The sequence below is a fragment of the Macroventuria anomochaeta genome (assembly GCF_010093625.1).
Source record: "Macroventuria anomochaeta strain CBS 525.71 unplaced genomic scaffold BU25scaffold_15, whole genome shotgun sequence".
NCBI lineage: Eukaryota > Fungi > Ascomycota > Dothideomycetes > Pleosporales > Didymellaceae > Macroventuria > Macroventuria anomochaeta.
The window spans coordinates 178,647-199,099 of NW_022985376.1; the positions used below are offsets into that span (position 1 = coordinate 178,647).

The following is a 20,453-nucleotide window of genomic DNA, read 5'->3' on the forward strand; positions in this document are numbered from 1 at the left end:
TTGTCAACAAGTGAAACGAAGGGCTTCACATAGTGTATTCAGCTTCATCCCTTCCCTCAGATCGCTTTCACCTCGATCACAGCCTCCCTGCAGCAGCTCCTGCCCCACTACGAGCTGTTGGCGCTAGGGTTCGCTAGGCTGAGGGAGCTCTTTGTCCGCAGCCGTGGCACCGAGACAGTTGATCGTTCGCAGGAGTTACTTGGTGGTTCATGCTGTCTGTGCATGGTGATGTTCCAGCATAACAGTCTTTGTGGCCGAAGCTGATAAACGGCGCATCCCTTGACAGGCTGCCAAATACCTGCTCGTGCGTTTCGAAACCATGGGAGGTACTCGATGCTTGTTTGCAGACCACCTGCAACCTGACAAAGTATTACAGGAACCACAGCAATGTGTGCAGATATCAGAATGCGATTACAACGATCGTGCCGGAGGCCTCCAGAAGTGATACGAACGCGCTCATTGTTTGATTGTTGCAATCACTGTTCTCTGCAGCATGAGAGACAGGTCAGCTCCCCTGCATGTTACACGCACGCAGTCGAATATTCGGTCCCCTTTATGTTGAGAACCAAGATGCTCAGTACCGAACATCCACGTGACATCCCCTGACCATGGAACTTTCCGAGCTTCGTACAGCTTGGTTCTCCACATTTCAAACCTGGGGTAATCGTGCATGCTCTGATGTGCTGTGACCTCGTCGAACCATCTGTTGACGACCTCCGCACAGTTCGGTTCCAACATGCTGGGGATATCAGTAAGTTTGGTTCAACGGGACGACAGCTGACAACCTCGACTCCGCATCATCGTCTGCATATTACGGTCTTGGCGAGAGTCACTCCGCACGCTCGCAGATCAGATGAGTGTTTGTAACGTATGTACTATCGCGGGGGTTACGAACCATATCCATAGTCCGCACCAATGCATGCATGCCTCCCCAGCTGTAAGCTCTGAGCAGACTTTTAAGATTCACAATGTACACCGCCGCCAGAGCCGTCCCCAAGCCTTTCACCCAGACTATATATACTCGTGCCCGTTCAAAGAAGTTCAGCCCTAAAGATGGTACAGTGGAAGGAAGCCAATAACGCCTGTCGCTAGTGATGACATGCGGTTCCTCATCTACATCCTGATTTCTTAGTTCTTCCATCCTACGTTCCATATTACATGTGCAATGTCTCTTGCGGTGTTCACGGTATCTACAACGCTGCCCAGTATGCCTCCGCGTTGAGGCTCGTCGTCTGTATCTTCGAAGGGCGCAATCATGCCTGATGCTGTCCTTCGGAGACCACCGGATTCAGAGGGTACTTCGAGGTGCTTGTTTCGCTGTGAGTAAGGGTCCGAGGCAGTAGGGGTGGCTGGGCGCTGTACGCCGAATGCTCTGGAAGGGTTGAAGTATTCCTCATCATCATCGTCTTCGGGAAGGAGGAAGTTCGAAGATGGGTGCGATGGCCGAAGTGTCTCCTGGGACGGCGAGGGCGAAAGTCTACTTGATCGCCAGAATCCCAGAGAGTGTGACTGCTGCTGCTCAGTAACGTCCGGTGAGTCCGTTCTGTACTTTAGTGTCGTGGATGGTAGCTTCTCAATAGTCTTGTTGCCAGCTTTGCTGCTGCTAATGCTGGTCTTCGAAGCGGTTCTCGATAGCGGCCGCTTTTTGTTCTTGCGCGAACGCCTCATCATGACCACTCCCTCATCAGACGATGAATCCTCATCGTTCTGTGACGCCCAAGGGTTGTGGTTGAAGTCGTCCTCATCGTCATCTCCGTCTTTTGTTTCAATTGCGATGCACTGCTCGACTTTGTCATCGAAACGAATGTGCTTCTTCTCGCCTTCGAATGGTGTATGCAGGCCGGACGTCGATCTCGAGGTGAAGTAATCTGTAGGTTCCCGGCTTGTGGTCCTTGACATCAATGACGAGGCGGTGGGGATATCGGAAGTCTTCCTGCCGATAATTGGTCGAGGTTTCCGGCGCTCCAGTGTGACAGTCGGTGTGCGCTGTGCTTGAGCCATCTCTACAGCTTCTGCCACTAACGACGATGATGAGAGCGACTTTTGCAGCATTGCCTCTGACATGCTGCGCTTTTTCAAGATAGGCTTCTTCACATTACCCAGGAAAGAGCTGCTCTTAGACAAGCGGCTTACCGGCTCTGAGTTTTGCTGCGAGGCGAATCTGTTGCAAGCAGGCTGCAAGGGCCCGTACAACCAAGTCACGTCTACATCTTTCAGCCTGCGTTGTTCGTTAGCTTTCGATCGCGATACGAAACTTGGACAGCCGTGCACGGATGGGGATGATCGACGCTAAAGACAGGGGGTGCCGATCAAAAAGCTTGGAACTCACCAATTGAGTGTCTCGGGCGACACGGTCTTCAATTTGAACTGGGACTTGGCCCACGTCCGCCACGAGGCATTTTCGAGCCTAGAGCGCTCACCGTAAACGCTCCTGTGCTCGACAATGTGTCGCCATGAGGACCAGATATCCTCTTCCCTCCATTCATACGAGAGGTAGTCCACGTGATGCGAAGGCTCCTTTCGCACAGCTGTGTCGTCCTCTGAAATGGGTACTGGGTCTGGCGTTGTCAATGGTGTGTCGGTTGATAGTGTCCCTTCGGCAGTGATGTGTGGGTCGAAGGGTGGTAATTGCTCGCCGGTGATGTTGATGCTCGGCGAGTCGGTGTGGTCGTAGGAGTCTGTCGCCTTGCTGTATCCGCTTCGACTCTTGCCGTAGTCGGGAAATGTGAGGCCATCGTCTTCGCTGCTCGACTCGTCCAGTCTGGTGTCCAGTGACAGGCTGCTGGAGGACTCTGAGTGCAGCGACGAGGCGCGAGACGACTCGGACTGCTCAGAGTGGACGCGCAGGTCGTTCAGCGAGAAGTGGTTCCTTCGCGGTGACGTCAAGGCGTTGTATAGGTTGGACGACGAGGTGGTGCGCGCCATTGGGGGTCCGCCAAACGGCGAGCCCTCTCGCGGCGTGTGCAGCACTTCAGCCATGGTGGATGGTGCGCGGGTGCGCGGACTCAATGCCTCAGTAGCAGTCACAGTGAGTGGGAGCTGGTGGTGATATCCGGTTCCAAGACGCCCTCCGCGGTGATCCTTCGGCTGGCCGGTGTCGACATGCGTATGCGTGATGTCTTATCCTCTGGTGGAGCAAGCGGGCGCGCGGGGTGATGTAGTGGTCGACATGCAAATAAGGCTGGGCGATGCAAGGGCAGGGCAGCGTACGGGTCGTCAACATTAACGTGCAAGTGCAAGTACAAATGCAGGCGCGCGTGGGGGTTGCAATAAAAGGGAGAATGAGTTTGCACGTTGCGAGAGGCGTTGGGGAGACGAATTGGCGGCGAGACCTAGTTTAGTGCGCAAGGCCAAGCAAAATGCCTCCCCAGACCCACGGTAAAGTTTAAGGACGCTGCCGATGCATGCTTTCGTCCAGCTTTGGTCTTTGAGCGCCCATGGAACGCAACGGGTCGTGATAAGCGGCGGCCCACTGTTCTGCTGCACGAAAGCAAGAACATCAGAGACCAACATGTTGCTGTGCTGCGTCAACAGGCCCACAGTTGCGTCTTCTGTCTGCGCAGACGTTGGCCTGCCTGCCTGCACTCGCTCTGTCATGGCTCGGGTTCGGCTGCTGCAGAGCCCTGCCTCGGATGATCGGCCGTGCATGCCAACGAAAACGCAGAGCCTGGACCGTTGAGTCCTGCGTGGGCGAAAGCTAGAGAGCCTCGCGGAACAACTCGTAAACCTCAAGTGCAGTCAGGGTTGCAGGCGGGGAAGTGAGGGGCTGCTGCAATCAGACAGATGCTTGTCCAACAGCTCCAAGAGGCTGATAACGTTTCCAGAGTACCACGCGTGGAACGGTGGGAGCGATGCAGTCATTGCCCTGCCCCCTCTGCTACTCGCTGGCACACTGCGAGATAGTCTAGCCTTGCAGCTTAGTTCCTCAACACCACAATCACCATCCACTCGTGGCATGACGAAAGCCACCGTGGCCGTTCTCAGCTGTCGGTGCTCAGGCGGAGGCTCGTCTCCTCCACAGCTCTGCATGCTCGGCGCTGGGGAACATGTGGAGACTTGGAGTCGGTCCATCTCGATCAGTCCTCCATATGACGAAAACGGCGCATCGCGAGATGGTTGAAAGACACTCGCCAACACGGCATCGAGATCTCTAGGCCAGTCGTTTGCGAATTCGACCCGCATCTATCTATGAATGCACAACTCTCTCCCAGCGCCCAAACTAGAAGCACCGCTAGAAAGGGCTATGTGTAGCGCAGTGGGGTTGAAGGGTTCGACAGCCCTAAAGTGCCCTTTGCGTGCATGCAACTCAGCTCGTTCAACACATCGTTGCAATTGCTGATTTCAGAAGACGCAACTCTCTGCGCACTGTTGCGTTACCCCTAGTATCTTGCTCTCCGCGGGGCTGTGGTTGAGAAGACGAATTGTTCTCGGTGCTGACCGACCTACATATGACGTTGCAGGGTAGCACATCAAGCGCGCCTAACTGATATGCTTGTTGAGTGTTCTTCCTGAACAGGCATCCCGAGATGCTCATCCAGGGCTCTCACTATCGCGGCTCCATATCTTGAGAACCGCTCCAGAGTCTGCCTAATAGATAACGTTGTCGTCACGAGAGCATGAGGGGCTCTTCGAACCATCAAATGATTGATCTGTCACTGTGGGTTGGACAGCCGTCTGACAGGGTCCGCCAATACTTGCTTGCCAAGTGAGACACGCAAGCAGGTCCCTACCAACTGTAACTCGATCTTACACATGTGCACATCAACCTTATGTGACCACAAAACTCACGATGTTTGCAAGTCGATAACTTCTGAGGTCTTCAATCATGCACACAGTGTCCGGATATAAGCTCTTCCGATTCTGCGATCGCAACACGATCTCCCTGCTAAATCTAGGCACGCGCATCTCGGTGCTATGCAAGTTCCGAGCGCGAGGCGCGAGGGCAATTACAATTCGCGACGCAACTATTGTTCGAATCCTCGTAGATTGCAATCCACAATGCTGCGGCTCTCCTCTCTCCACTCCTAAGCTTTGCCCTGCAGATCTGACACTACATAATGGATCTGTCTACTGACACTGACAAGCCTGAGCGGGAGACTCAGAACACCACAGGCTCGACCACAGACTCGACCCATGCAAGCCATGACATCGCCATCGATACCCCGACATCCCCGCAGAGCAACCGCACCCTGATGGATGGAGAAGACGCAACGCGCGCCCTCAGTGAAAGTAAAGAGGAGGTTGCATCCAAGGAAGAAGTTGAAAGAAATGTCGCCACCGACGCACCTGCCGCGTCTGCAGCACACGACGAGGAGCCACCTCAGCGCAGCAAGCTGAAGGTCAGCCTGATCATGTTTTCGCTCGCCGTCGCCGTACTTCTCGTCGCATTAGATATCACGATCGTTACGACCGCCCTACCTACCATCGCCGAAGAGTTCAACTCTGCATCTGGATACACATGGGTTGGTTCAGCCTACCTAATCGCGAACTCAGCCGCAACTCCAATCTGGGGCAAGGTGTCAGACATCTTCGGTCGCAAACCATGCCTGTTGATCACAAATGCTATCTTTTTCGTTGGCTCCTTGATCGCTGCGCTGTCAGTCAATATGAACATGTTGATTGGTGCTCGAGTCATCCAGGGTATGGGTGGTGGCGGTCTGATCGTTCTGGTCAACATTGCCATCTCTGATCTGTTCGCTATGCGCGATCGCGGAGCATACTTTGGTATTATCGGTGGTGTATGGGCACTCGCCAGTAGTCTGGGGCCGATTGTGGGAGGACTGTTCACACAGAAGGTCAACTGGAGGTTTGTTTGGGTCTTGGGGATATAAGGAATCTATACTGACTTTTACAGATGGTGTTTCTGGATCAACTTGCCGTTCGACGGCCTGGCTTTCATCATCCTGATCTTTTTCCTCGATATCCACACTCCGAAGACACCATTGCGCAAGGGACTGAAGGCTGTTGACTGGCTTGGTTCCCTGACTATGGTTTCAGGTACCATTATGGTTCTCCTCGGCCTTGAGTACGGCGGCATTGCGCATCCATGGGACTCAGCAATCGTGCTCTGCTTGATCATCTTCGGTGTCGTCACCATTGGCTTGTTCTTCGTGGTCGAATCACGACTTGCGCCTTACCCGCTCATGCCTCTGAGCATCTTCTCGAAGCGTTCGAACGTCGCCGCTCTCGGTACTTGCTTCTGCCACGCCTTCGTATTCATTCCCGGTAACTACTTCTTACCCCTGTACTTCCAGGCCGTTCTCGGCGCGACACCCATCCTTTCTGGTGTTTACTTGCTCCCGACCGCGATCGCTCTTTCTATCTTCTCGATCATGACGGGTATCACAATCAGGAACACTGGACAGTATCGTCCCATTATTTGGTTCGGCATGTTCATGATGACCCTTGGTACTGGTCTGTTCATCGATCTCGGAGCGAACTCGGGATGGGCAAAGATCATCATTTATCAGGTCATTGCTGGTATTGGTGTAGGACCAAACTTCCAGGCTCCCCTTATCGCCATGCAGAGTCTTGTCCCTGTAAGTACATTCAATTTTCGGTTCCAGTGGGGTAGACATTCCCCAATGTTAGATCAAGGTCACTATACCTCACTACATGCGCGGGGTAGCGTCTGCCGCAATGGCTTATCATTATCAATTGTATGCATGTGCTAATATATCAACAGAAACGCGACATCGCAACAGCAACAGCAACATTCGGTTTCACACGCAACCTTGGCTCCGCCATCTCCGTTGTCGTCGGCTCCGTCATCTTCCAAAACGAAATGAAGTCGCAACAAGGCTCTCTCCGTGCCTCCCTCGGCGACCAAACTGCATCGTCTTTTGGAGGTGGTGCAGCAGGCGCGAACGTTGGCCTCATCAATTCACTTCCTGGGCCCCAGAAGGCCATCGCTAGGGACGCATTCGCGCAGAGCTTAAGCAAGATGTGGATTCTGTATGCCGTGTTTGGTGCGGTAGGGTTATTCATATCATTGCTAATTGGGGTGAACGTGTTGGACAAGCATCATGAGGAGACGAAGACAGGATTGGATATTGAGAAGGAGAGGAGAGCCGAGAGGGAGGCGGAGAAGGCAGAGAAGAGGTTGAAGAGGGCTAGCAAGGGGCAGAGCAAGGCGAGCTTGCCATTGGATGTCGAAAAGGGGACTGCGCCGCCTACTACAGAGGGTGGGAAGGAGGTCAAGGTTTAACGATTGTGTTGAAAAGTTTGTTTGTTGTTTTGCAGAGTATACGCCGTTTGTGGAAAGCATAGATACCATATTGTACAATGTAAGCTTTAATGTGAGCGGAACACGTGCCCGTGCCAGGCGGACTTTTATATAAGGTTGACTTACTGCACATATCCATTCTTCCAACATTGCATCAGCCACTTCAAATCCAAACAACATACATCGACTGTTATGGATGCTGTGTCTGTCCTTCCAAAAACGCGAATTGAGACCTTCCATGTCTGAGGAACGCTCGTGTCACGAAAGAGAGGTACAAAGTGCTCATGCGCTTTCCAGCTTCGCTCCTTCGCTTTCATGAAGAACCTTGCTGCTTCTGACAGAATTTACTATGCATCTTTGTATGTTTGGAAGGCATGCTTACATCAAAAGTGTGGGTGTGGCGGTACATGTGTTCTCTGTTCGAAGATCGCAATCTCATCTGACATGCCGTCCACTGGAATATCGAGCCTACTCTCCAATTATTGTGTCTGTTGTGGTACTTCAATCATATTCTCCGAAAAGAGCAGTCACATGAATCGATGAGCTTCTTCTTTCTCAAAGACTTCAACACATTTGTAATGTGGAATACTGCTCTTCTGGACTTGCCGAAAATTCAAACGCGATGGGTTCATGTGGGGGAAGTCAGTGGCTTTTAACAAAACCTTAAGCTATCCCAAGCATGAGTGCGAGGAGCCTTTTGTCTCTGAGTGGAAGGTATAAAAGGACACCCAGAAATCATCTAACTGTTATCACCACGTTTTGCAGCTTTCACGAAGTCAAAACATCTGCGTCTGCTTTCGACAAAAATCTGAAAGTTTGCGAGTACTGTCACATGTCCGGATTGCAGGAGACAGAGGCTGATGTTGTTTCCTACTTTTGAAAATACCAGAATGGTTGAGAACATGTACTTGCTTTCACGCGAATCAAAACACTTCCATAATATATGTCATGGGCTTCGTGCTGTTGGACAACATATTGTTGATGTTTCTGCCTCTGCTTCCTGTCTTTGACGGATCTTCCATAAACACGTAGAAAGAAAGCACAAGCGCTGAATGTTGTGTGAGCCGGTCACGTTTCGTGTCAAAACTCGCTTACGACAATTACATGTGCTTCGAATCTTTCGCTTGACCCACATGGCTACGACGGTCATGAAAGTACACGACATAATTACAACACGCTATTTGGAGTCCTTTGAAGTAATGGCTGATTCCTTTGCCTCTTGTGTTTCAGAATGCTTGTCCGTCTGTCCCAAACTCAAGTGTGTGGTTTTGCATGTGTGAGGTGAAGTGTATTGTTCTAAAGACTGCCAACTTCGCCTCATATGAGATCTGGCAAGCTTGAGGCCGTTCATCGGAAAATCTCTAGGGGTAGCGGAACATTGCTGTGCACTTCGTGAACCTTTTGACTTGCAAATTGCACTTTGATTGCCTGCCTCAAATGTAGGGTGGAATACGTAAGTCCGGATTGACGCGTATCAGATCTGCACAATCTCTTTCTCTGGCTTCTGTGACAATCGACCTGAAGCCATCAAGAGCCTCTCATGAGTCCTATATAGCCTCCAGCCAATTCGACTGTATGTTGGTGTATCGAGCTCTTGTGCTCTCTCTACTATGAGAAAGGCGACTTTCGAATGACCTTCATCTAGATCCACGTTCAGAAATAGTACTATAGCCTCGCTCTGCGTCAAATAAAGATCGTCGATACTATTAAAGTAGCCTGCCGCAGCTTGACTTTTTGGGAGCGGATAAGCTGGTATATGCATTTCCTGAAAGCGGACCTACTCTCTTCTGTAGGGTCCCAGCTGTGTCACTCAATCGAGCAAGCAAAGTAAGGTTTGCGAACTTGAGTTGTCCGGAGAGGTTTGTTGGATCAAATGGCAAAACGCGATAGTCGACAAGATCACACAGCTGCACGAATTCCGTTTCTTTTCTAAAGCCCAAAGGGATAGCCAAGGAGGGGCTGCTTCTGGAATCTACCTTCACCCAACTCCACGAGGGAGCTCGATAAGTAGCTGAAGAGACACAGTGCGATGAGTTGTTTTGCGCCCTACTGGGCAGCATTTCTTGTAGCCGCCATCCAAAGGCCAGAGGTAAATGGCTTTTGAGAAATCCAGCAATATATTTTTCATTAAATAGTCGAGAATAGTACTTAGTAATACCGGCAAATGCAGCGAACTTATCTGAGTCCGGGTACGTAAGGGCGGTACCTGCGTAGTGATGCGCCGCCTTCAGGAAGTGCCAAAACGCTTCGTTGCTAGCCAAGGGCCGTTCGATTGCAGCCTCTGGCGTCGGAAGCGCAAAGTCGTGCAGCTTCTACTGCAAGTCGGAACCGGCTGGATATCTCTCTGACTTGCAGTATGGCAGTTCACGGCACTGCTACTGTACACAATATGAGCCGAAGATGATCTTCCGCGGTGAGAGTTGAGCCTCTTGCATCACTCAATCTCGGCTATTGAGTAGACTCAAGTATTTATGGTGGTAATACTCCTAGGGTCCCAGATCCCACCGTCCTGGCAGTGGACCACACTCAAAGTGTATTGTAAACCCTCGAATACATGCAGGTCGTCGTTGGTTGAAGATGCCGTTTCTGTCGACATCGCCCAGTCTGTTGCAATTTTTACCAGTGTGATTGAATAGATCCTGCACATGGCCTTGCTATGGAGGAGCCAATCATCGTTACTGCTGTAACCCTCTTGCAGTATGCATAAGCTGTCAATCCAAAGGAACTCAAGTCCGAGGCTCTGACAGAAGGTTACTGCATCTCGACATGTTGGCGGCAATATATCAAGTGATAGGTTGGCTCGAAATGCATTGACGTTGCTCTCTGTCAACCTGACAAAGGTCGGATTTGGACCCCAGCAATGATTCAATGTTGCCCATAGGATGGGTGCATGGTAATCGCTTCCATTGACTAAACGGAGGCCTTTGGTCTCTATGTTTAACAGTCGTGGGGCCGATGCTGTGCCTCTTGCCCGGAGCGACAATCCGTGTGAGAGTTGACGCAGCCTTGGATCCATGACTGCGCAAGTCGGGCTAGTGTAGGGTCTGAAGAATCGGCCGGTGCACAGTAGCTATTCACCCGCTCGATCCCTTTAATGCTGTCGCTCACACTAGTCAGGTCCGGTCGGAGGTCAAAGACGTTTTCAGTGTAGCTATTGTGGCAAAACTGAAACCGGGCTCTGTCCTTTTCGTTCTCTACTCCGAATGATTGTACGTTCGGACTCGGCATCCCAAACATAGTCACTCCAAATTCCTGAAAATGATTGACACGTACCAGCTTGGGTGAGTGCCATCTGAGAAGTCATGAAAGCTGGCCTCTCGACTCCAGCAAGAGTCCCCTTCTCTATTTCATCAAACATGCATCGACAAAGCAGGTAACACTAGTCACAAAACATCGTGGTGAGAGGAACGCTGATCCTGAGGGGTTGCAAAGACAAGAGTGGTTTTCGTAGAACTTTCACAAGAGCCGTTCAAATATGCGGTATTCGATGTTCATTTGTACTTGGTAGGTTGAGTTCGGATGGAGAATAGATATTGGTGTACCGTGTGTGTCAAGCTGCGGAGGTCCTCGTTGAGGTGGTGTTAGTCTCGAGACCTCATCCCAAGCGGCCCAAGCAGTATATCGACATGTTCGTGGGATTTGTTGGCTGCCATAAAACTGCGCGAGGAGGAGTACACACTAGCGCCCTCTGACGTAAGACCACATCGGCTATTCTTGCCCATTTGAACCCTTCCCCATCTCTCACCGGTGGGTCCGCTAACCGCCAACACTCACACATCACTGTCTTGACTTACTTCTACAAAAGATCATGCATATCAAAGCTACGCCGAAAATGGCACATCTTAAACTGCCGCTGGAGGTCATCCTCAACGTGCTTGATCAACTGGTTGGAACTCCTCATGGACGGCAACCTATTTTCGATCCCTTGAGTCTTGTCACCAAAACCTTACGAGCACTCACGCTTACCTCACATTCAATATATCCAGTTGCGTCGAGATATCTATATCGCCACTGCCTTTACGTAAGCGATTGCGTGAGCTACGCATACTTGAGAAGAACATTAGGACTCGAGCTTGGTGGCAACCATCCTCAATCACTTGCTTACGGACAAGCTGGACGAAACGACGAACTATGGAACGATGCCAAGGTACTGCAGTATATCACTGCTGCATTTATATCTCCAATGAAGACATTGAATGAAGACTCAAAGTATAATCGAGCGACGCCTATGGTACGGCTGCCACAGATCATGGATCTTTGCAGCATTATCGGGCCGATGCTTAAGAGACTGGTATTGGACATGCAGCCTGTATACTCTCCGCCTAGCGAGGTTGAGAACGCGAGATTTTCTCAGAGAGACTCGAATATCTTTCTGGGAATGCCAAACCTGGAGGAGCTGGTCGCAAGCTACGACGTTCCGGACTACTTTCATTTACCACCGCCGAATCTGAAAAGACTCGCTATCACAATACAAGACCTTCACGATGTAGCGATGAGGTTCTGCTTCTCTATATCGACACTGCAGACCCTTGTCCTACTCCGGCCAGTGGAATTGAGCGCGGCAGACGTCAACGGCCTTTTCTCTGCGTACAAGGGTCAGAGCTTGGACGTCATCCTAGTGGATGTGAACTCGAATCACCGTACACCAAAAGACACCAGAGACTGGACTGACGGCGACACGGTCAAGATCTGGGAGGCAGATGTCCCAACCAGTTTCTATGGCGACGACGATGACCTCATCCTCTGCGACAATTGGATCTGGACTCATGCTGTCAAGGGTACACTTTGGGCTCAGGACAACAGGAGAATGGCTTCCTGGTCCGAAATCCAACGAAGACTTACTGGACCTGTTCATCATATCATCGATTGATCTGGAGCTCTCTGGACGGAACAAGCTCTTCAGGGTCATCTCATAGCCTGCACCTTTGCTTCTAGTATAGAATCTTTCGTCGCACAAGTGCTGCGACCGTTTGCTCTTTCCTGTTTGATAGCTTGACTGCAAACCCTTTTCCACCGTGCTGCGTCTCGCCAAAATCTCCACCACCCGCGTTGCATGTAAGGCCACTTTGTCTTCGTCTGAAGTAAGCAAAAGCGTTCGTGCAGATGAGTTGCGCAGTACTGCTGATGCGCCTAACAGTACCACCAGGGGGTGCGCTGACATCCCCACCTCCGATTGTTCCGGAGATTCATCTTCGACCCTACCAATACTCTCATGAACCGAGGGATAGCTTCAAGAACAAGGTACTGCAACTCGCCTTCCAGCTTTTTCCCAGTGCCAACACTGGCGATATCCAGCTACAGCGCATGCGCGGCGGAAGCTCTAACCGCATTGTCGGCATCAGCATCTCCGCCCCAAAATCCCAAGGTCTTCTCTCATCTATTCGGTGAGGCTACCACAAAATACTTGCAGCTCTCGACTTTCCAAGATGTCTACCAACCCCAGCAGTCTCTCATCACACCATTCGCATATCTCGATGGGGCAACGAGCATATGCAGCGCAACATGGCGACGCTCAAATTTGCAAGTTGGAAGTTGGATCTTCCTATCCCTACAACAGTCCTCTATGATATCTCCAGCGATAACGTACTCGAGGCATCCTACGCCCAACAATACTTTCTGCCAGGGTAAAACCTCCGATCCATCTTCTACCAGCTCAATCTGGCGCAGCGCAAGGATCTGACCCGCAAGATCACCAAGCTCATCCTTGACACGCATGAGCTATCACATGGCAATTGCGCATTCATCGGTGACTACAACGACAAAACTCCATACTTTGAGATGCAAACGCTGAGCATCCCGCCAGACCCTGATTACGATGGCAGTTTACATTCACTGCCCGCTGACAAGCGGAGCGACACTCTCAAATTTATCACCACTATTTGTCAGCGCTGGAAAAACCAGGAGAGCACGTATCTACGGAAGCCAATATCAGGGTGGGATAGATGCAGCGACGTGGCCAAGGAGATGTACGATTACGGGTTCCCGAGCGCTAGCAATCGCGTTCCATTCACACACATGGATCTCTATCCGCGTAACATCCTCATCAACATCACCAGCGATAGCTTGATCGAGATCATTGGAGTGCTGGACTGGGACGATGCACTCTTTGTGCCGAAGTACGTGGCTTGTCAAGCACCTTTCTAATTATGGGAGGAAGCAAAAGGGTTAGATAAATGTGACAAGTACAAAGCACCCAAGGAGCCACAGGAGTCTGGTTTAAGGGAGATCAAGTCGCCATTCGAGACGTTGGTTGGGCAAGGCTTCCTGAACTATGCGTACAGAGAAGAGTACGTATTGCTTAGACATATGTTCATCATTCTGCAAGTAGGGCTGAGTTATAGCCACCTTTTGAAGGATATTGAGGCTGTCTTGGCTCGTTGGCAAGTGTTGCGCGAAAAGCACGATGCAGAAGCAGTCATCAAATAAAAGCACGTTCCAGGATGCGCCATCTTTGCAAGACTTAAAAGGTGAATGAATAGAATATTTACGATTCACGTTGTGTACATTGAAAATAAACTTTGTCGCCTACGCAACAGCAACTTGTTGACCAGGCTTCACCAGTACCTCCCCTGCCGCCTTCGCTGCCGCCTCCTTCTTGTACTTCTCCGCCCTTCCATACGAGTCCGCGTATCCATTCTTGATCGCCTGCTCGACTGTGATTGGGGGCCACTTCGGCTCTTCGCCCTCTTTTATGCAGTTTGGCAAGCACTTGACTTCGTAATCTGGGTTTCCAGAGAAGAACACCGGGATACTGTAGCGCTCCTCTCCACTCTTGTTAATGACACGGTGCAAGTTGGAGATGTACTTGTCGTTCGACCAGCGCATCATCAGGTTGCCGAGGTTGACGACGAAAGCGCCAGGTGTAGGTGTGACGTCGAGCCATTCTTTTGTGGAGTAGTCATAGACTTGCAGGCCGGCGACATCGCCCTGTAGCAGGATTGTGACGCAGCCGAAATCCGTGTGCGCACCAATGCCTCGTGTGAGCTTTGCAGGGCTGTCTGCCGGCTGGGATGGGTAGTGCAGAAGGCGCATTGTGGCGACTGCGTCGCTGCTGAAGTCGTCGAACCAGCTCTCTTCCAGATCCAGTGTCAGTGCCAGAACTTTGAGGATATCCTTAGCCAGTTCGACGACTTGACCGTAGTAGTCAAGTGCTGTGCTCTTGAAGCCCTCAACATTGGAGAGGATCTCTTCGGACGGCCACATGTTGGGACCAGAATTGAGCTTCTTGTTGACAAAGTAGGGGTGATCCTTCGTGATCTCGTCGCCGATATAGAAACCTTCCTTCAGCTCAGGTAGTGTGCCTTCTTCCAGAATTTGTGACTTCATCAGCTCGTATCCGCGGTTCCATGTGTTAGTTGTGTCTTTGTTCACCGTGTTCTTCTGCTCCAGCTCTAGGTCAAAGAACTTCTTGTTCCAGTTCATGATCTTGTTTTGTAACTCGAGGGGTACATTGTGTCCTGTGATCTGAAAGAAGCCATTGTGCAAGCAGCAGTCCCTGACTTCCTCTACAAGCTTCTTCTTTGCTGCAGGATCGTTTTTATAGAAGCCTTGGTCAGGTCAGAGTAGCGCATGAAGTGTAATATACAGTACTTACTCGAGAAGTCGAGGATTGGTGGTGCATCACCTGCGCTCGGCATATTGATCGCTGTTATCGTATTTATGAGGTTGATGAAAAGTATGCGGAGTCTAGTAAGGATCGACGGCTGTGCAACGTGGTAGATGTTGTGATGTTACTGCAAATGATCAACTGCGCCTTCTGTAACGTTTATACAACCTCAGCCTCGCCCCTCAGCGTATATCTCCGACATAGCTACCCCTCACACGACGCATATCGATAACAGCGGAGCGTGTCGAAGATGGGGGTGTCCACGATGCCGACAAAGCTCCGAGAGGAGTTCACCCCACCAGTCCCACTCTTGAGAGCACTTCGCCTTGAATATGCTGACTCAGCTCCTGTTGTGAAAGACATAATGAGATGGAACATGATGTTTTGGTCGTCGAAATGGAAAGTTGGGGTAAGTTGTCAAACCGTGGGGTTTGTGCGAGGTGAAGTTATGACGCAGGCTGGCTAGCGTGTACTTTGCGTGTCGCGCGTGAGGGCCAAACCCAGACCTAACATCAACCTTCGAGTGCATCCATGATAGAATCTTGTGCCCTCCTCATGTTCAGCTTGTGGTAGCGCTCAATCCTTGTCCGGTCATGCGACCCTCATACCGTCAGCTTTCTTCTGTTCTCACGACCAGCTCTTGGAACCTTGGGAGCTCGAGCTTTCTTGTTCTGACTTCGTTCAGACCTCCACGTTATTTGATTGACTGGACGAACTGTGCGGCTGCACTGGTTTACAGCAAAACCTTGACCTGTTACTTCCCGCACGGGAATGCAGTTGAGCTGCAAGCGGACGGCTTGAAGCCACCTTATGGCCTGACAAGATAAGCGAACACGCAAGGAATGTAACCCGCACATTCAACGCAGATCGTGTCCAGCCTCAACTCGGGTGACAATCCTTATTGGATTTTTGCTTCTTCCACCCACTATCTTTGAGGTAGAGTCAGACATTGGCGTTTGTATGTGGCTCAGACTATGTCCCTATAAATGATACTCAAGTATATAGTCAGGGCTGCATTCGGCGCTGCAACGCTTCGATCACAGGTAAATCCTGAACCTCTACTCACATCTCAATACCACAAACACCATGTCTGAAGGAAGGAGACGACGATCTTCAGTGGTCTCACACGACCGTTGGCACTGTATGTGTCAACGACGAAGCCATTCGGCGCCTCAGCGCTGTCCGCACCAACATTGGACAACAGCAGGAGGATGCTCGACTTGCAACCGATGCAGAGAAGACAATGACTGTTCGACAAGCTCTTCGCCTGAACAAGTGGGCAATAATTTGTTCAACGGCTATGAGTTTGGCTGTTGTGATGGAAGGGTAAGTTTCGAACATCGATGCCAGAAGCCTTCTTAACTGTCTTGCATGTACGACCTCGCAGCCCTGGGCTCTTTCCTTGGTTATGATCAATTCCGCCAACGCCTCAGCACAGAGCCCGACCCAGATGGTAACCTCAGGATCTCACCTGCCTGGCAAGCTGGAATCCAAACCGGTGTGCAAGCAGACTCCATCATTGGTCTCTGGGCAAATAGCTACATCTCTGAATGGTTTGGCTACAAGAAGACCATGTATGGCGCCTTGCTTGCATCCGTCATCTTCAACTTCCCCCACTTCTTCGTTCAAGGTAGCGGCATGATTGTAGCCGGTTCCATCGTAAACGGTCTGCCATGGGGAATTTTCCAGACTCTTACCGTTACGTATGCCTCGGACACCACTCCTTCAACCATCCACCCTTATCTGACCACCTACATCAACCTGTGTTGGGTGATGGACCAACTTGTCGCAGCAGGCACACTCCGCAGCTGTCAAACCCTAGGCAATGACTGGAGTTGTCGCATTCCAATCGCTATTCAATGGGTTTGGGTGCTGTTTATCTTCCTTGGCGCCTTCATGGCTCCTGAGTTGCCCTGGTGGCTCGTTCGTAAAGGATGCTACGAAGAAGCACGGGCGTCACTCGTTAAGACTACAACACCGCAGCCTGATGTTCACTTCGATCCAGATCAGGCCCTTGCTTTGATCAAGCACACCAATGACCTCGAAGAAGCGACGAACGGTGGCGTAAACTACATCGACTGCTTCACAGGCGTTGAGAAGCGCCGCACGCTTATTGCTTGTGTCGTCTGGCTTACGTAAGCGCTGTGCGGTGCTGCGATGTCAGAGTTCAGTGAAGAACTGTACGCAAAGGAAGAAGTTGAAGATTGTACTGAGGTTGTATTGAGTGAAGCTACGAACAGTATATATAGGTGAGTAGCTGTAAACAACGCTAGTGTGACGTGGCAGTCAATCTCATGGAGGTGAGGTACGATAGGCAGGAGCACCCCAAACCGTGACATGCAATGATGGGCTACTCAGTACAGATCTACCGCGAGTCTGGTCTTGACGAAGAAGGAGCGCTCAACCTCAACATTGGCCAGTACTGCCTTAGTTTCACCAGTACTATTGGCCCCTGGTCCCTCATACGCCGCATTGGACGCCGGACGTTGTACTTCGGGGGTCTGATCATCCTTTGTTCCTTTCTTATGGTCATTGGTGGTCTTGGTGTTATCTCTCGCGACAACACAGGCGCGGCGTTGGCTCTGGGATGTATTTTGCTGGTGTCCACGCTTTTCTACAACTTTCACAGTTGGCCTTGTATGTTACACCATTGTCGCTGAGATCTCCTCGACAAGGTTAAAGATCAAGGCCGTTGTTCTAGCTAGTAACGTCTACAACATCGTAAGTTCATTACCTTCTAATCCGAAGGTCTTGGACACAGTATTCTGACTCTTCAATGGGGAAGTATTCTCAACAATATCGTCGTCCCACATATGCTCTCACCCACAGAATGGGACTGGGCCGGTATGACAGGCTTTTTCTACGCTGGGCTTACTGCTCTGCTTATCGCCTTCATGTGGTTCATGCTGCCCTGAGATTAAGGATAGGACCATTGCTGAGCTTGACGTCTTATTCGAGAACAAGGTATCGGCGAGGAAATTTGCCAAGACGAACTTCGACTAGTTCTTAGGCCACACTACGCCAATCAAGGTCGATAGTGATGGAAGTAGCAGTGACGGCGAGAAGCCTGGTGCTTTCGGACGTGAGGAGGTTTGACTGCTTGAAATGGTTACGTTGGTGCGGTTCTTGTTGCGTACCTCATGCGAGGTTCTAGAGATGGAACACAAGATATTCATGATAGAAATAATAATCTCCTTTCTTCGAGACGCTAGCTTGCCAAACCTGACTTTTGGAAGATTTGATCCTCAGTGAAGTCGTGCGGAAACACCCCTCCTATTGGCTAATGCGCCCTCCGCAACCCCACACGCCCCACACTTCCGTGGATTTGATCTGCTTTGCTCAGCTTGACAAAGCAGAAAGCACGCTAAGCCCTACCACTCTGATGCGCCGCTTTGCTAAACATTTACCAAGCACATGTCATGATGGCTGAACTCTACTCGAACCCCTCAAATTCCTCCTTCGAACATTCTCGAGCCTCATCCCACAGCTATATAGCTCGCCCATTCGACTGATGAAGACGCTCTCCTCCATCTTTTTCGCCATCATCGCAATTGCAGCAGCAATCTACAACAACCCATACATGCTCTCGCGCTTTACACGCTTGACGAAGCACTTCACATCTACACAAAACTTTACGACTACCTCCACAGGCATGGCTGCAAACGGCATGTTCCGCGGACTGCCCGTCATCCCAGATGAGCAGTTCACCACCACAGCGCCCCGCAAGATCGCCAAGTCCTTCCTCGCAGTTGAGCAGTCTGAAGGCGCAGGCGCTCGCGTCCGCCGCTCAGTGGGCACACCCAAGCTCCGCAACTTCTCGCCCTTCCTCATGCTCGACCACTTCGCCATTCCTCCGGGCGCTGGCTTCCCCGACCATCCGCACCGCGGCCAGGAAACAATCACGTACCTGCTCTCTGGCGCAGTAGACCACGAAGACTTCGCTGGCAACAAGGGTACAATCGAGACGGGCGATCTGCAGTTCATGACTGCGGGACGCGGTATCGTACACGCAGAGATGCCACAACAGAATGAGAAGGGCGAGGCGAACGTGGGCATGCAGCTCTGGGTTGACCTGCCCAAGGAGCTCAAGTCCTGCGAACCAAGATACCGCGACTTGAGGGCTAAGGAGATCCCTGAAGCCACATCAGAGGACGGCAAGGTCAAGGTCAAGGTCATCAGCGGTCTGGCTTACGGCACAGAGTCCCTGAAGGAGCTGGCATACACACCGGTCTGGCTCCTCGATTTTACTGTTCAGCCTGGTGGCACCGTCAAGCAGTCGCTGCCTAAGGGCTGGAACGCTTTCGCTTACCTTCTGAACGGCACCACCATCTTCTCCACTGGCGGCGAGTCACGACCGATCGAGCAGTACCACAACGTTGTGTTTGACAAGGAGGGTGACAGTATCGAGGCCTCGGTTGAGGAGGGCGCAGAGGAGTCGAGGTTCATCTTGGTCGCCGGTTTGCCGCTTGACCAGCCTATTGTTCAGTACGGACCTTTTGTTGTTACGTCAAGGGACGAGGTTATGCAAGCTATGCAGGACTATCAGACACATTCGAACGGATTTGAGCGGGCGCACAACTGGGAGAGTGAAATTGGAAAGAGTATGATTCACTAGATGAAGAATGTTAGTAACATCGTCACGTTGAGGCGGCCTGTATATAGCTTTTCTTTACTTTTCAATATCACCAAGTCGTTTTCGTTTTCTAACACAGTTCTCACGATCTTCACTAGCCATGTGCACACCAGAAGTTACCTCTATATAAGTCTGCCTCACTGTGCCTCCAGTCCTTCTGCTCGTCACTTTTCGTTTGCATTCGACTTTTCGAAACGCGCCTGGAAGTTCGTCACGTGGAGAACCTTCAGTCTGCCTCCACAGCTCCAAAATCCCTCGGTTACATCCTGCCGCGCAGAAGCACGAAGATCTCCAAACGACACCACTCTGCAATCCACCATCCCATGAAGTTCGTGACAGCGCGGAAATATACTTCAGTTGTAGCATGATTCACCGCCAAGGTCAAACAGTAACATTACAGCGGTCTCGAGCATACTTACAGGCATTTTGTCTGCAGTGCTCGAAGCTGCGACGACGATGCACCCCTGCCATCCCGTTGGAAACTACAACTATTGTCATTTCGGAGACTCTAGGACATATATTAGTGTGTCAAAAGTTACTTCCAAATTGCGAAGGCGTGCAGCGTCCAACTACACCTACTCCGGGTTTATTCGCGGAGACATGCAGGCACTCTTCGCTGCAATACTCATGTATGATTGACGTACCTAGTCTGGTCTGCAGAAACATGAAGGATGCCGTTATGACATAATCTCGAAAGCTTAAAGCCACTTGAGGCGATCTAAAGCAATGTGCTGGTTAGTAGAACGATGTTTCATGGAACGAGCAAACAATTTAATTCTGGTTGGAAGTCATATAGGACAGCCAACGCTCAGATGCATGTCGGTCAGGGTGAGTCTCTGCAAGCGTAGCGCCTCGTACCTTGACCACATGCTCTAGCAGCCTTACAGCGTCCTCGATATGTCCATTCGCCCAGTAGGAAACACCAAGTGCATGCTGTGACGCTAGCCGATCAGGGTGAGTCTCTGCAAGCGTAGCGTCGCGCACCTTGA

General features: G+C 51.0%; 10 protein-coding genes across 10 annotated transcripts in view; 5 read left to right on the forward strand and 5 right to left on the reverse strand.

Moving 5' to 3' along the window:
- Positions 1–1,128: 1,128 nt before the first annotated feature.
- BU25DRAFT_421346 (uncharacterized protein) lies at positions 1,129–2,979 on the reverse strand (the record flags this gene model as incomplete). The annotated part of the gene is made up of 2 exons (XM_033708082.1): positions 1,129–2,218; positions 2,330–2,979. The coding sequence occupies 2 exons, from the start codon at positions 2,977–2,979 to the stop codon at positions 1,129–1,131; spliced, it is 1,740 nt and encodes a 579-aa protein (XP_033562003.1).
- Positions 2,980–5,192: 2,213 nt separating this feature from the next.
- Positions 5,193–7,207, forward strand: BU25DRAFT_340411 (MFS general substrate transporter; the record flags this gene model as incomplete). The annotated part of the gene is made up of 3 exons (XM_033702810.1): positions 5,193–5,806; positions 5,855–6,539; positions 6,686–7,207. 3 exons carry the CDS (start codon positions 5,193–5,195, stop codon positions 7,205–7,207), a joined length of 1,821 nt encoding a protein of 606 aa, XP_033562004.1.
- Positions 7,208–9,833: 2,626 nt separating this feature from the next.
- On the reverse strand, positions 9,834–10,103 carry BU25DRAFT_312080 (heterokaryon incompatibility; the record flags this gene model as incomplete). Its single annotated transcript, XM_033702150.1, has 1 exon — positions 9,834–10,103. A coding segment is annotated over one exon (270 nt), but the record flags the coding sequence as incomplete, so codon positions are not given.
- Positions 9,961–10,825, reverse strand: BU25DRAFT_410471 (uncharacterized protein). Its single transcript, XM_033706300.1, has one exon. The coding sequence runs from the start codon at positions 10,460–10,462 to the stop codon at positions 10,163–10,165; it is 300 nt and encodes a 99-aa protein (XP_033562006.1). The 5' UTR covers positions 10,463–10,825; the 3' UTR covers positions 9,961–10,162.
- A 232-nt stretch (positions 10,826–11,057) lies between these two features.
- Positions 11,058–12,095, forward strand: BU25DRAFT_431147 (uncharacterized protein; the record flags this gene model as incomplete). The annotated part of the gene is made up of 1 exon (XM_033708645.1): positions 11,058–12,095. One exon carries the CDS (start codon positions 11,058–11,060, stop codon positions 12,093–12,095), a length of 1,038 nt encoding a protein of 345 aa, XP_033562007.1.
- Positions 12,096–12,727: 632 nt separating this feature from the next.
- BU25DRAFT_458222 (uncharacterized protein) lies at positions 12,728–13,369 on the forward strand (the record flags this gene model as incomplete). The annotated part of the gene is made up of 2 exons (XM_033710185.1): positions 12,728–12,808; positions 12,893–13,369. The coding sequence occupies 2 exons, from the start codon at positions 12,728–12,730 to the stop codon at positions 13,367–13,369; spliced, it is 558 nt and encodes a 185-aa protein (XP_033562008.1).
- A 381-nt stretch (positions 13,370–13,750) lies between these two features.
- On the reverse strand, positions 13,751–14,862 carry BU25DRAFT_431148 (Clavaminate synthase-like protein; the record flags this gene model as incomplete). Its single annotated transcript, XM_033708646.1, has 2 exons — positions 13,751–14,772; positions 14,820–14,862. 2 exons carry the CDS (start codon positions 14,860–14,862, stop codon positions 13,751–13,753), a joined length of 1,065 nt encoding a protein of 354 aa, XP_033562009.1.
- Positions 14,863–15,096: 234 nt separating this feature from the next.
- BU25DRAFT_431149 (MFS general substrate transporter) lies at positions 15,097–17,746 on the forward strand (the record flags this gene model as incomplete). Its single annotated transcript, XM_033708647.1, has 6 exons — positions 15,097–15,240; positions 15,928–16,135; positions 16,219–16,966; positions 17,089–17,090; positions 17,190–17,468; positions 17,580–17,746. The coding sequence occupies 6 exons, from the start codon at positions 15,097–15,099 to the stop codon at positions 17,744–17,746; spliced, it is 1,548 nt and encodes a 515-aa protein (XP_033562010.1).
- A 509-nt stretch (positions 17,747–18,255) lies between these two features.
- BU25DRAFT_410474 (RmlC-like cupin) lies at positions 18,256–19,584 on the forward strand. Its single transcript, XM_033706301.1, has one exon. The coding sequence runs from the start codon at positions 18,343–18,345 to the stop codon at positions 19,444–19,446; it is 1,104 nt and encodes a 367-aa protein (XP_033562011.1). The 5' UTR covers positions 18,256–18,342; the 3' UTR covers positions 19,447–19,584.
- A 380-nt stretch (positions 19,585–19,964) lies between these two features.
- Positions 19,965–20,453, reverse strand: part of BU25DRAFT_44806 (HET-domain-containing protein) — a 3,652-nt gene continuing 3,163 nt past the window's right edge. Inside the window, exons 3-4 of the mRNA XM_033709578.1 lie at positions 20,109–20,448; positions 19,965–19,972 (exon numbers count right to left, since the gene is read on the reverse strand). Coding sequence (XP_033562012.1) covers positions 20,236–20,448 — 213 coding nt within the window. The 3' untranslated portion in view covers positions 19,965–19,972; positions 20,109–20,235. The remainder of the gene's footprint in view (positions 19,973–20,108; positions 20,449–20,453) is intronic.